General features: G+C 44.3%; 1 protein-coding gene and 1 non-coding gene across 3 annotated transcripts in view; both read left to right on the plus strand.

Annotated features, from left to right (window-relative positions):
• The first annotated feature begins 278 nt into the window (after positions 1-278).
• Positions 279-416, plus strand: LOC114812312. Its single transcript, XR_003759968.1, has one exon. It is a non-coding gene; the product is annotated as a small nucleolar RNA SNORA7 (small nucleolar RNA).
• An 8,965-nt stretch (positions 417-9,381) lies between these two features.
• Positions 9,382-12,471, plus strand: part of CA12 (carbonic anhydrase 12) — a 71,405-nt gene continuing 68,315 nt past the window's right edge. Inside the window, exon 1 of one of the 2 annotated variants that reach the window (XM_029065719.2) lies at positions 9,382-9,641. In XM_029065719.2, the coding sequence (XP_028921552.1) occupies positions 9,554-9,641 (88 nt within the window). In that variant the 5' untranslated portion in view covers positions 9,382-9,553. The remainder of the gene's footprint in view (positions 9,642-12,471) is intronic. The other variant, XM_029065718.2, reaches the window with a different exon arrangement.

Here is a 12,471-nt window from a genome sequence, read left to right on the forward strand (position 1 = left end):
TGCCAGACCACAGCTCTTCTGAAATGCCATCTTCTCCAGGAGACAATTAATTTTCCCCCCAATTAATTTTCTCTTTTCTGCATCATATTTTCTGAACTACCATCTCAGCCCTTAACACCCTCATAGAAATCCATAGTTCTTTCATATGTATCACTTTTCTACCTCCTATGAGTATTTAATAATAATGATGGCATTTGTTAGGCGTTTACTATGTGCCAAGCACTGTTCACTTATCCATCATCCCATTTTCTTTCTTCCCCTATCTGTAAAAGATTTTGGCCCTCTCAGGGTTGCACCTGGAGAGTTTCCAGCATTCTACCTGTCTCGGCTACGAGAGGAAAAGTCAAGCAGAGGCCTACCCATTCCATTCCTAGCTTGGGCAGTGGCTAGCGAGTGGAAGGCAATCTGCTACAAGTCAAAACTCACCCATGCTGGGCAGCAGCGGCAAGGGAGAGAGTCGAGGGCGGAGACTCAAGTTTACTGTGCAGAAGGAGGCAATGATAAACCACTTCCATTTTTTACCAAGAAAACTCTCTGGATCCACTGCCAGGACGAGTGCAGATGGAGAGCGGGGCGTTCTGGGAGAGATGTGTCCGTGGTGTCGCTACGGGCTGGAAACGACTCGACGGCATAAGACGAGAAAAAAATGGTTTTGTGCTGGCCTCCTCCTCCTGGAGGGCAGGGATCCTGCTTCTTACCTCTTTTAAATTCTCCCAAGTGTTCAGTTAGCTATTTATTTACTCGGGAGGCAGTAGTTGCTCAATAAATACTACTAATTGATCGAATGATTTGCTCCTCCTCCCCCCACAGTAGAAGAACTGGAAGGGGATGTGGTGGAACTTTACCACTGAGAGACTAATGTATGAAGCAAGGGAAAGGAAGCATCAGTCAATCAGTGGTATTTATTGAGCACTTATTGTGTGCAGACTAAGGAGAGTACAATATACAGAATCGATAGACACGTTCCCTGCCCACAAGGAGCTTACAGTCTAGAGGAGAAGCTAGCCATTTAGAGGATAGGTAGATAGGAACATTGGAAAGGGTTCTTTACTTCTCCCCATATTTCTGACCCTCAATCAGAGATGTACAGGTGTGTGTGCAGTAGATCAGGATTTGAGGTGCCAGTGTTCATATCCTGAATGCTTAGCTGGATTCCTTTGAGTTTAAAGGTATCTCCCAATTTCTCATTTGTTCCATTGCTCCACTACTGATAATAATAATACCATAAAAAGGGAATGAGAAAAACATCAGACATCTTCAGCATATTTAAATTTGATGATTGAAACCGAGTACACCTAAATTTTAATTAGAAGCCATCTGAGATTGACCAGATTTCCAGATTAATTTCCTTTTATTCTGAGATGGGGTCATACCATCAATGACAAAACACTGAATTGAGTAGAACGTGTCACTACCCTCAGAAACCTTCAGTGGTTGCCTATCAAGTTTCACATGAAACAAAAACTCCTCACTCTTGGCTTCAAAGCTCTCCATCCCCTTGCCCCCTCCTACCTCACCTCCCTTTTCTCTTTCTACTGCCCACCCCGTACACTCTGCTCCTCTGCCGCTCACCTGCTCATGGTCCCCCGTTTGTGCCTGTCCCACCGTCGACCCCTGGCCCATGTCCTCCCACTGTCCTGGAATGCCCTCCCTCTCACCTCCATCAAACTAACTCTCTTCCCCTCTTCAAAGCCCTCCTGAGAGCTCATCTCTTCCAGGAGGCCTTCCCAGACTGAGCCCCCCTTTCCCTCTGCTCCTCTTCCCCTTCCCCCCCCCACCGCCCCTCTGCTCTTCCCCCTTCCCCTCCCCCCAGCACTGTGCATATTTGTATATACTATTATCCTATTTATTTTGTTAATGATGTGTATATCTCTATGATTCTATTTATCTTGATGATGTCTGCACTAGACTGCTTGTTTTGTTTTGTTCTGTTTTGCTTTGCTGTCCGTTTCCCCCTGTTTAGACTGTGAGCCCATTATTGAGCAGGGATTGTCTCTGTTGCCAAATTGTACATTCCAAGTGCTTAGTACAGTGCTCTGCACATAGTAAGCGCTCAATAAATACTACTGAAAGAATGAACTATATTATAGTGATTCTCTCTCAAAGACACACTCCTGGATGCCGTTTCATGGTCCACAGTGTCACTGTCAAACTGAAGAACTACCCTCAGTCAATGACATTTATTTAGTGTGTGGTTTGCAGAGCACTGTGTTAAGTTCTTGGGAAAGTACAATAGAGTTGGTAGACATAATCCCTGCACTCTAGGAATTTACAATCTAGAGAGATGGGCAGACATTAAAATAAATTACAGATAGGGGAAGCAGCGCAGTATCTGGATATGTACATAAGGCTACGTCCCCTTTTAATCTCAACTGCATCTACTTACCCTCTGTCACTGAGCAGGTGAACAATAATTGGTTTCTTAAAGCGACTTGATTTTCTCAAGTTCAGTGTGGGACACCTCTCCTCCATGGGATGGGATTTCCCAGAGGCGTGTCTTCCAGATAGGGTTTTTACTAAATTACAGAAACACTACAGGGAATTAATGAATGACAGTAAAAGTTTGAAATCTAAATGATGCAATGATCATAAAGCCAGCGGTGGAGATAATAAGCACAAGGAGTGACATTTGTATAATTCCCAGGACCAAGGATTTAATATTAAATCCTAGGTGGGGCAAATGCCATATAGTCATTTCTGCCATATGCATATTTTGTTACCCAATTTGGACATAACGTGGTGTTCTTTGGGGACTGCTCTATCTATTCTGGGTTGAATACAATCCACGTTGGTTCATGTATGTTCCGTGTAGGAAGAAATGATTGTGTGCATAAACATATACTGGCAGTCAAAGTCGGGTGCTACTCCATTTCCCAGCCTCTGTCTCGGCCTTATTGTTCTGTGTCATAACAGCATTTTGTGTTTCTTTGCTAGCTATAGATTTCTAAGTCAGTAATATAGCAATGAGTGACCAGGGTGTATCAGCATTCTTCTGCTAGTGGACACAGTCATATAGGAATTTGGATCAAAAATAATCAGTCATGATGGTATCTTCTAACTAGACCATTAATTCCCATTGAGTCAGTGCTTATTGCAATCCACTTTTTTTCATAACATAATGTTCTTCAAGAGTATAACTGGTGAATTTACAGCAGAACTCACTGTATCCCTTAAACCCCATCCAGACTTTATTCTCTGACACCCATCCTCCACTTTTCCTAAGCGATCCATCAACCATATTCACCTCCCTACTCTACCCACACACATTCCTCCACTTTGCAACCCCTGCATCCTTTTCTGCCACTTTAACTCTCTACTTTTTGCTGTCCTTTTCCTTCTCTTTCATTTAATGATCATGCTTGGTCTCCCAAATTTTCACTTCCTCAATATTTTTTGATCTTTTCTCGTGTTTCTTCTCCTTCTCCTTCCTCCTATTTTCTCCTTTGACAGTATTCTGCCCACAGTAAGCGTTCAATAAATAAATATCACTAATTGATTGATTGAACCTTTTATATTTCTTCCATCTTTACTGATCTTTTCTTGCATTTCCCTGAATGTGGTTTTTCTGAGTTCTAGCTCTTTCTTGATTTTAAATTTAGAATTAAATTTAATTTGATTTTTCTGTGTTCGGCCTCTTTTTTGTTTTTCCCTCATCATTCTGGGGGTTTATTTTGGCCTCTACTTCTGCCTTTCCCCATCGCTTTTTCCTTTTCTGCTGTATTCCCTTGTTCCAATGCTTTCTTTTGCTTTTCCTCTCTCTTTAAAGGAAAACGTATGTGTAAATATATTATTCAGGAAAATATATACCTATATATATTCATTTTCTGCTGTATTCCTTCTTTCCCATTCTGTTCTTTCCTTAGGCAGGATGGTGTAATGAAAAGAGGCTGGGACGGGAAGTCAGCAATCCAGAGCTTTAATTCCAGCTCTGCCACTAGCCTGCTATATGACTTTGGGCAACTCACCTAAGCTCTCTGCGCCTCAGTTTCCTCAATTGTCCAACGGGGATAAGGTACCTGGTCTCCATACATTTTTGATTGTGAGCCAGTGTGGGACAGGGCTGCATGGCCTAGTGGATAGAGCTTGGGCCTGGGAGTCAGATGGTCATGGGTTCTAGTCCCAGCTCCACCAATTGTCTGGTGTGTGACTTTGGCTAAGTCACTTTACCTATCTGTGCCTCAGTTACCTTATCTGTAAAATGAGGATTGAGACTGTAAGCCCTACAAGGGACAGGAACTGCATCCAACCTGATTTGCTTTTAATGACTGCAGCGCCCAGTATAATGTCTGATGCATAGTAATAGCTTAACAAATACCATAAAAATTATTATTATTATTATTATTTTGCATCTACTCCAGCACTTCATTCATAGTAAGCAATTCATAAATACCAAAAGTTACTAAGGCTCAATTATGCTATTATCCTCAATTTACAAATGAAGAAACTGTGGAAGAAAAGGACTAGCGGGACAATCCGAAGGGGAGTCATCCCTTTTGTAGTAGCAGTAATAGTAATAGAAACAACATTTATTGAGCACCTACTTAATAATGTTGGTATTTGTTAAGCGCTTACTATGTGCAGAGCACTGTTCTAAGCGCTGGGGTAGATACAGGGTAATCGGGTTGTCCCACATGAGGCTCACAGTTAATCCCCATTTTACAGATGAGGTCACTGAGGCCCAGAGAAGTTAAGTGACTTGCCCAGAGTCACCCAGCTGACAAGTGGCAGAGCTGGGATGTACTGTACTAGATGCTTGGGAAGTACAGAACAGTAAAGTTACACATTCCCTACCCACTAGAAGCTTACACTCCTTGGCGTAAACTGGAGTAAAATGGCGATTATAAAATTACCTGAGGGCAGAGATCCCATCTTTTACCAAAATTATACTCTCCCAAGCACAGAGCACTGAACTAAATGCTCAATAAGTACTTTTGATTGATTGCCCAGGGCCACGGACTGGGCCAGGGATAAAGCCAGGATTGGAACTCAAGGCTCCTTATCAATCCAGTTTTTAATTTGGGAGGAATCGGTAGACCAAAATTGAAATCAACTCATCCACTCTATTTTAATTTTAAGCCTCCAGTTGACACTCCGTGCCCATTGAGTGGCTGCTGGGGAGATTTTGAAAAACTGTCAAGTACAGGGGAAGAGGCTACAGTTGGCTCTTATAAGAACCAAACCTGAAATGTTTCCAGGACCTGGAGGACAGGTGGAGGTGTCCTCTGCTTCCCTGTCGAATGTCTCCCTGGGTACGGACTCTTCTCTTTTGCCTGATTTCTCCATTTAACCACAGGGGTCATTATTACATCGAGAGATCTGTTGTTGGACTCTGATTCTTTTGCAAAGTTGCTCAAGATCGTTCGGTTCCTAGTTCACTGACTGTCACCTTTGGCGGGTGGGTTGTTTACTGGAAAGGGCTCAGACCTTGCTGCACAGATGCAACCAGTGGAGAACAAGTTCCTCCTTGCAGAATTTTGTTTGATGAATAACAACAATAATAATAATACTTAGGCGCTTACTATGTGCCAAGCACTGTTCTAAGCACTGGGGATGGTACAAGTTAATCAGTCTGGACACAGTCCCTGTCCCATCTGGGGCTCACAGTCTAAATAAGAGGGAGGAGGAATTAATCCCCAGTTGCTTCTTACAGAGGAGCACACAGCCCATCTCCCAGAACAACACCTTGGATCCCCAGGGTTAGTAGATAATGATGGACATTTTACAAGAATGTAAAAGCAGCGTGGTCTTTTGGAAGGAGCAAGGAACTGGGAATCAGAGGACCTGGGTTTTAATTCCACCTCTGCCACTGGTCTGCTGTATGACCTTGGGCAAATCACTTCACTTCTCTGGGCCTCAGGTACCTCATCTGGAAAATGGGGATTTAAGATGGTGAGCCCTAAGTGGGACAGGGATCATGTCCAACACATTTATCTTGGATCTACCCTACAGTTTAGTACAGTGCTTGGCACATAATAAGCACTTAATGAATACCATTAATAATTGAAAAAAAATTTAAAAAGAATATGTGTTTTCCTGGACAAGCTGTAAAGAGATCATGATGTACGATCCAACTGAGACAGAAAGGTCTTTCTGTCTCATGGAAGCAGCATGGCCTTGTGGCAAGAGCCCGGGCTTGGGAGTCAGAGGATGAGAGTTCTAATCCCAGCTCCACCACTTGTCTGCTGTGTGACCTTGGGCAAGTCACTTCACTTCTCTGTGCCTCTGTTACCTCATCTGTATAATGGGGATTAAGATTGCGCGCACCATGTGGGACAGGGACCGTGTCCAACCTGATTAGCTTGTATCCACCCCAGGGATTAGAACAATGCCTGGCACATAGTAAGTGTTTAACAAATGCCATTATTATTATTGTCCGTTCAAGTCCCTTTCGATCCAAGACCCTTCCAATCTGATCTTTTCACTTGAAAAGCCAGGGATCAATCTGGAGGTGTGAGGAGCAGAGCCTTCATGCACTTGTATTGGCGATGCTTGGGAGAAAAAGCGGAAGAAGATTCTTCCCCAAAGAACTGGGTCACAAAGATGCAGCTCACAAAGACCCAGAGATGCAACTGCTTGAAGCTTGCAGACACTTCCAGATCATATTGTATCCCCGGCCATATGAGCTTCATCCCAAAGTTTAAGGTTTACAGGCTTGCTTCTCCAGCATACCTTTCTAATAATAATAACTGCAGCATTTTGTTAAGCGCTTATTATATGCCAGGCTTTTATCCACCCCAGCACATGGTATAGTGCCTGGCACATAGTAAGCACTTAATAAATAGCACAATTGTTATGATTATTGATACAGCAAATTGGACTGGACATGGTCCTTGTCCCTCATGGGGCTCAGAATCTTAATCCCCATTTTACAGATTGTTTTTAACTGAAGCACAGAGAAGTTAAGTGACTTGCTCAGGATCACACAGCTGACAAGTGGCAGAGCCAGTATTAGAACCCAGGTCCTTCTGACTGCCAGGCCTGTGCTCCTTCTGATCCAACCCCTCGGTGGCTACAATTACTCCTGATTGCCCAACAGCCCAAGGTCGGGAAAGGCATTTATCAGAGGCCCACTTTCTCCACCGACAGAGATTAAGCGGCTTATTAGCTGACGACAGCTCTATCAAAGGCTTCGAGGTCTCACACTTTGCCCTCAGAAATCAAGGCCTAGCAGGTGCTAGCATTTCTGCTAAAGCATCCCCTTGGAGTTCATCCTTCTGCTACTCACTTGGATTCAAACAGGTTGCTTTGTTCTGCTGTTCTTTGAGCTCCTTGCCACTAAGCTCGAAAAGTGTCCTTTGGAAGCTGTTGCATTTCACCATTTCTGTTTTCTCTGGACACTCTCTGTTACCCTAAGAAAGCAAAAAAATAAAAAATAAAAATAAATTCCTGAAGAGACCTTTTGTACACCCCATCCTCTCTTTATAGCTGATGAATAATTAACTAAAGAACAGAATGAGAAAGACAGAGGCAGACAGAAAGACACATCTCATCCCCTCTCTCCCACCCTTCCTACCATATCCCCAAAGCAAACTCCTAACTGCTATTTCATTCTAAATACTCTCCTATAGATTTCTGTAGCTCCTTTCCACTTCTACATTATTTGAAACAAATTAATGGCATTAATATTGACCCAGGTGGTATTTTTGGTAATAGTAATAATAATAATACTCTGACTGTTTCTTAGGACATAAATGGCTTTTATGGCTGTGATACTATGCTTCCTTCCTGACTTCTCAGACAAAAACAGCCAATAAGACAGCAAGGTCAAACCTGTTGTCATGGAACCATCTGAAAATGCTTCCAGTAATGACTGCCTCTTTCATATAAGGATTTCAAAATGCTTAATGGATTCTAAAAATTATTACTAAGCCTTACTCTGGTACAGGATAAAGAACTCTACACCCATCCCTGATTTATTATTGGCCCTGATCTATGCCCAGGAGTGGAATGTACAGCTGGCTGAAACTCTGTTGAATAGTTTCAGGATCCAAACAATCAATCCATTAAAAGCACTTAGTGAGGGCTTGCTATGTGCAGAGCACTGTACTAGATGCTTGGGAGAATACTAATACTGGTTAAAAAAAATACAATCCCTGCCCTCAAGGGCCAACCCTCTTGTGGAACTGCCAACACAAACTGCAGTAATTTGACTCTCGCCCGGAGAGTTAAAATAGCCAAGGCACTTGATCGAGAAGAAGCGGACCTGCCTAGTGGAAAGTGCACGTGCCTCAAACTCAGAGGACCTGAGTTCTAACCCTCGCCCCGCCACATACCTGCTGGGTGGCCTTGGGCAAATCACTTTACTTCTCTGTTGCCTCAGTTACCTCATCTATAAAATGGGGATTAAATCTTACTCCGTTCTACTTATTTAAACTGTGAGATTCAGGTGGCTCATGGACTGTGTCAACCTATCTTTTTTGTTTGTTTTTTAATATTTGTTCAGTGTTTATTATGTGCCAGGCACTGTACTAAACACTGGGGGTGGATACAAGCTAATCAAGGTTAAAATTATTTTGTACCTACCCCAGTGTTTAATATAGTGGTTGGCACACAGTATGAATTTAATTGATGCCATTAACAAAAAAAAAAGAAAGACCTAAAGAATTTTGAACCAACCCAGAGAGCAATCAGAGACCTGGGTTTAGCATAACAAACAGGAGATGTCAGTGCTACCAGCTGCCTGGTTTCCTAGATTACATCCTTTTTTTAATGACATTTGCTAATTGCTTACTTTATGCCAGGCACTGTGCTGGGGTAGATACAAGCTAATCGAGTTGGACACAGGCCACGTCCCACATGGGGCTCACGGTCTTAATCCCCATTTTACAGATGAGGTAACCGAGGCACAGATCCTCACCCAAGCAAGAGAGAGTAGCCCATCGGTGTCCTATAGACAACCACAGAGGATCCTCCCGACGCAGAATGACAAGAGCAGAAGAAAGAGGGGAAGGATCACAGAGATCACAGAAAAGTGGGAAGACCCTGTGTCCGGTAGTTCGAGATCATAAATTCCGATCCCAATTCTGCCACACCTCTCTCGCGTTTCAGTGGATAAAAAGCATTATATACACCTTGTAGGTATTATAAGAGAGTAAGTTATTCATTCATTCGATGGCATTTACTGAGCGTTCACCAGCTATTCTTTCTCCACCTTCAGATTAGCTGGGAAGGGTCCTGGCAAGCACCCCATCCCAAACCGTCAGCCATTCCCTGGGAAAGGGGGAGATCCGTGGGATTGCGATTTTCCAGAAACTGGTTCCCTGGGAGGCTGGGTTTTCTTTTGCTCGGCGGTGACATCATTTATTTGGGGCTGCGTCTTGGAGAGGTCCTCTATAAAAACACAGCTCCAAAGGAGCCAAGAGTCTGAAGGGCGATTGCAGCTCTCTCGGGTTCTTTTTTTTCCTCTCTCTACCTCTCTCTCTCCTGCTTTTTGCAAGCACGTGGTCATCGACCGGCTCTTTTGCAGCGGGTTCCAGCGGAGGCTTTTGCCCGGAGCAGAGAGAGGGCGACCTCGAGGAACGTGCGAGCTCCCCGGCGGAGCGCTTCGCAGGAGATGCCAGCCCCGAGCTTCCTCCTGGCCGGGGCCACCCTGCTCATCCTCCTCTTCGAGGCACGGACAGTAATTTCGGCTCCCTTTAATGGTAACGCGCTGCCTTTTTCTTCATGACGGGGGGGCTTCCCTAGGAGCACTTTGGGAGAAGATGCTTTTCTTGGGGGGGTGGGAAGAATCCAGGGCACAAACTTTTTCTTGGAAAAGCGGAGCCAGTTTGTGTGCTTTTCCTACAGCTCTCCCTCTCTGAAAAGGGTCCCCCTTTCCCCCCCCCCCCATTTTTGTCCCCCTAAAGAAGGGGATCTCCGGCCCCTTGCAAAGTTCAGCCGGCACAGTGTGAGGCCTAGGGAGACCCCCTTCCTCCCCCCAGGTAAGGGTCAATGCATTCTGCTGAACCACCACATTGTTAAGCAGGTCCTCAAGTTAATTTTTGGAGAGGGAGAAGAATGCCTGGAAGCTGTACTGCTTCTCTTCCATCTGGATGGATTGTGTGCTTCTCCAGGACGGCTTTGGTTTTCATGATGAATTCAGGATCCGTGTCAGCGGGGCTGGGCAAGAGAGGGGTGGACGGCCACGGTCAGTCTGTGGGAACGTTGGGGTGCAGAAAGTTGAAGGGAATTGGAGAAGAGGGAACAATTAGCTGAAAAATCCATTCGACTCCAGGGGAAAATCCTGCGGAGCAGGCAAGTGGGAATTAGTCCAGTCACTTGTCATGCAGGGAGACCTGGCATTCCGTAGGTTTGTAACTGACTTGGAACACTCAGTGCTTAGTATTACCTGCCAGGTGCCGGGAAGGGGTGAGTGAAGGTGATTGTGTGTGAGACAGAAAAAGAGAGGCAGAGACAGAGGGCAGAAACAAGGGGCTAAGAAGCAATCACCTAAAAGGCTATATAAATTGTGCCTAAAGGAATGTGTAGTGATTCTCCCTTTCCTCCAAAAAAAATCCCTTTCTTTTAGCGTTGATCTGTCTCAGTGGAAGTCGTTATTCCCTGGAACGTTTCCTTCCTCTCTAATGGTTGTAGCCACAGTCGAGGGGCCAGGTCCCGTCCCAAAGAGACCGAGTAGAAACTGACATTTTAACCCCCCAAAGGGGGGCACAGGGAGGAGATTGAGAGGGTGTATGTGTGTGTAGTGGGGGGAGGGTTGGGGGAAGGGAGAAAGAGTTTGAAAGAATTGTTTGCCTCGCGTTGGACAGCACAAGTAAATTTCAAGCAATGACACGTGTATTCAAGAACGTCATTTTAATTTATTTATATTACTGCCCCTTTAGTTCAAAGCAGCCTCAGAGCCTAAGAACATTAAAGTATGTTGACTGTGGAAGGGCAGAACAGAGCATAAATTCATGTTTTACTTTTCTATGTTGAGGATTATAATAGAATAGTAGTAATGATGTTAATAAAGTAATGATAAATGGTATTTATTATTCACTTACAATATACCAAGTACTGTGCTCAGAGTTAGAACAGTTATGATTAACTGGACACAGTTTCTGCCCTATATGGGGCCCACGTTCTAAAAGGATATTTTATCCCCATTTTACAGATAAGGAAGCTGAGGGTCAGAAAAGTTAAATGTCTTGCCCAAGGTCACTCAGGAGGTAAGGGGTGGAGCTGGAACTAGGTTTCATCATTATGTTTTCTGGAACTGCTGATTACCAAGGCCAAGCATGGGGAAAGGGGAAATGTCAGAGGAAGGACATTGAAAAAAGAGAAAAATGTAAAGATTGAATCCAAGGTAGAGAAACTCTTGGTAGTCTTCCTGCACGGGTGGCTGCTTGGAGAGACATTTTAATTAATTCTACAAAGTCAAACCCGGTCTGTGTGAAGCAGTTTTTACTGAGCTTTGCTGTGAGAAGCTGAGCTGTCCGGCATCTCATCATCCAAGCAAAAGGGAAAGCAGGGGTGAGAGAACTCACAGAGGATAGAGAGCTCTAAGTTCTCCCCAACCCGGGACCTGGGTTTTGCAAATCCACTTTTTCAACAAATAGATAATAATGTGGTATTTGTTGTGTGCTTATTATTTACCAGGCACTGTTCCAAACTCTGGGGTGGATACAAGAAAATTGGATTGGGCACAGTCCCTGTCCCATATGGGGCTTATAGTGTTAATCCCTATTTTACAGATGAGAAAACGGAGGCACAGAGAAGTGAAGTGACTTGCCCAAGGTCACATCGGAAACAAGTGGTGGAGCTGGAAATAGAATCTAGGCCCCGGCTCTATCCATTAGGTCATGCTGCTTCTCTGAGTTTAGAGACTTTTCTTGAATGGGCCAAGATTTTCAAATGGGATTCAGCTGGCTGCAGGACTCAAATCATCCTAATCAACTAAAGCAGGGACAAGTCCTATCCCAGTGTTTAGCACAGTGCTGGGGCATGGAAGCAGTTAACAAATGCTATAATTAAGTTGCAGTCCTTCCACCCCTCCCAACTTAAAGCCTATATTGATTGCACAAGTTGAGTCTAAGGAGTTCCAGGAAGAGACTTCCATTTGCAAGAACCCCAAAAACTCGTTTCCACATTAAAGTATATGTCAGGTCCGGGCCTGATGCATGATCTCAGAGAGCAAGAAATTGGGGTTTGGTGTGATCTCTTTCTGCCCCAATGAGCAAAGCTGGACTGGAGTTTCTTCTGACTCAGGATTATTTTCCTTAGAGGAATTGTGGCTCATCCTACCCAGCCCTCTGTTGTTCCCAAAGTCAGAAACCGGGAAAGCGATGTGGCTTAGTGGGGAAAAAAAGGGATAGACCTGAGAGCCAAGAGACCTGGGTTCTAATCCTGCCTCCACCACTGGCCTGCTGTATGACCTTGAGCAGGTCTCTTAATTTCTCTGGACCTCAGCGTCCTCCTGATTCCTGAATCTCCTAATGGGGATTCAGTGCCTGTTCTCCTTCACCTTAGACTGTGAGTCCCATCAATGACATA

The sequence above is a fragment of the Ornithorhynchus anatinus genome, chromosome 5 (genome assembly GCF_004115215.2).
Source record: "Ornithorhynchus anatinus isolate Pmale09 chromosome 5, mOrnAna1.pri.v4, whole genome shotgun sequence".
NCBI classification, from domain to species: Eukaryota; Metazoa; Chordata; class Mammalia; order Monotremata; family Ornithorhynchidae; genus Ornithorhynchus; species Ornithorhynchus anatinus.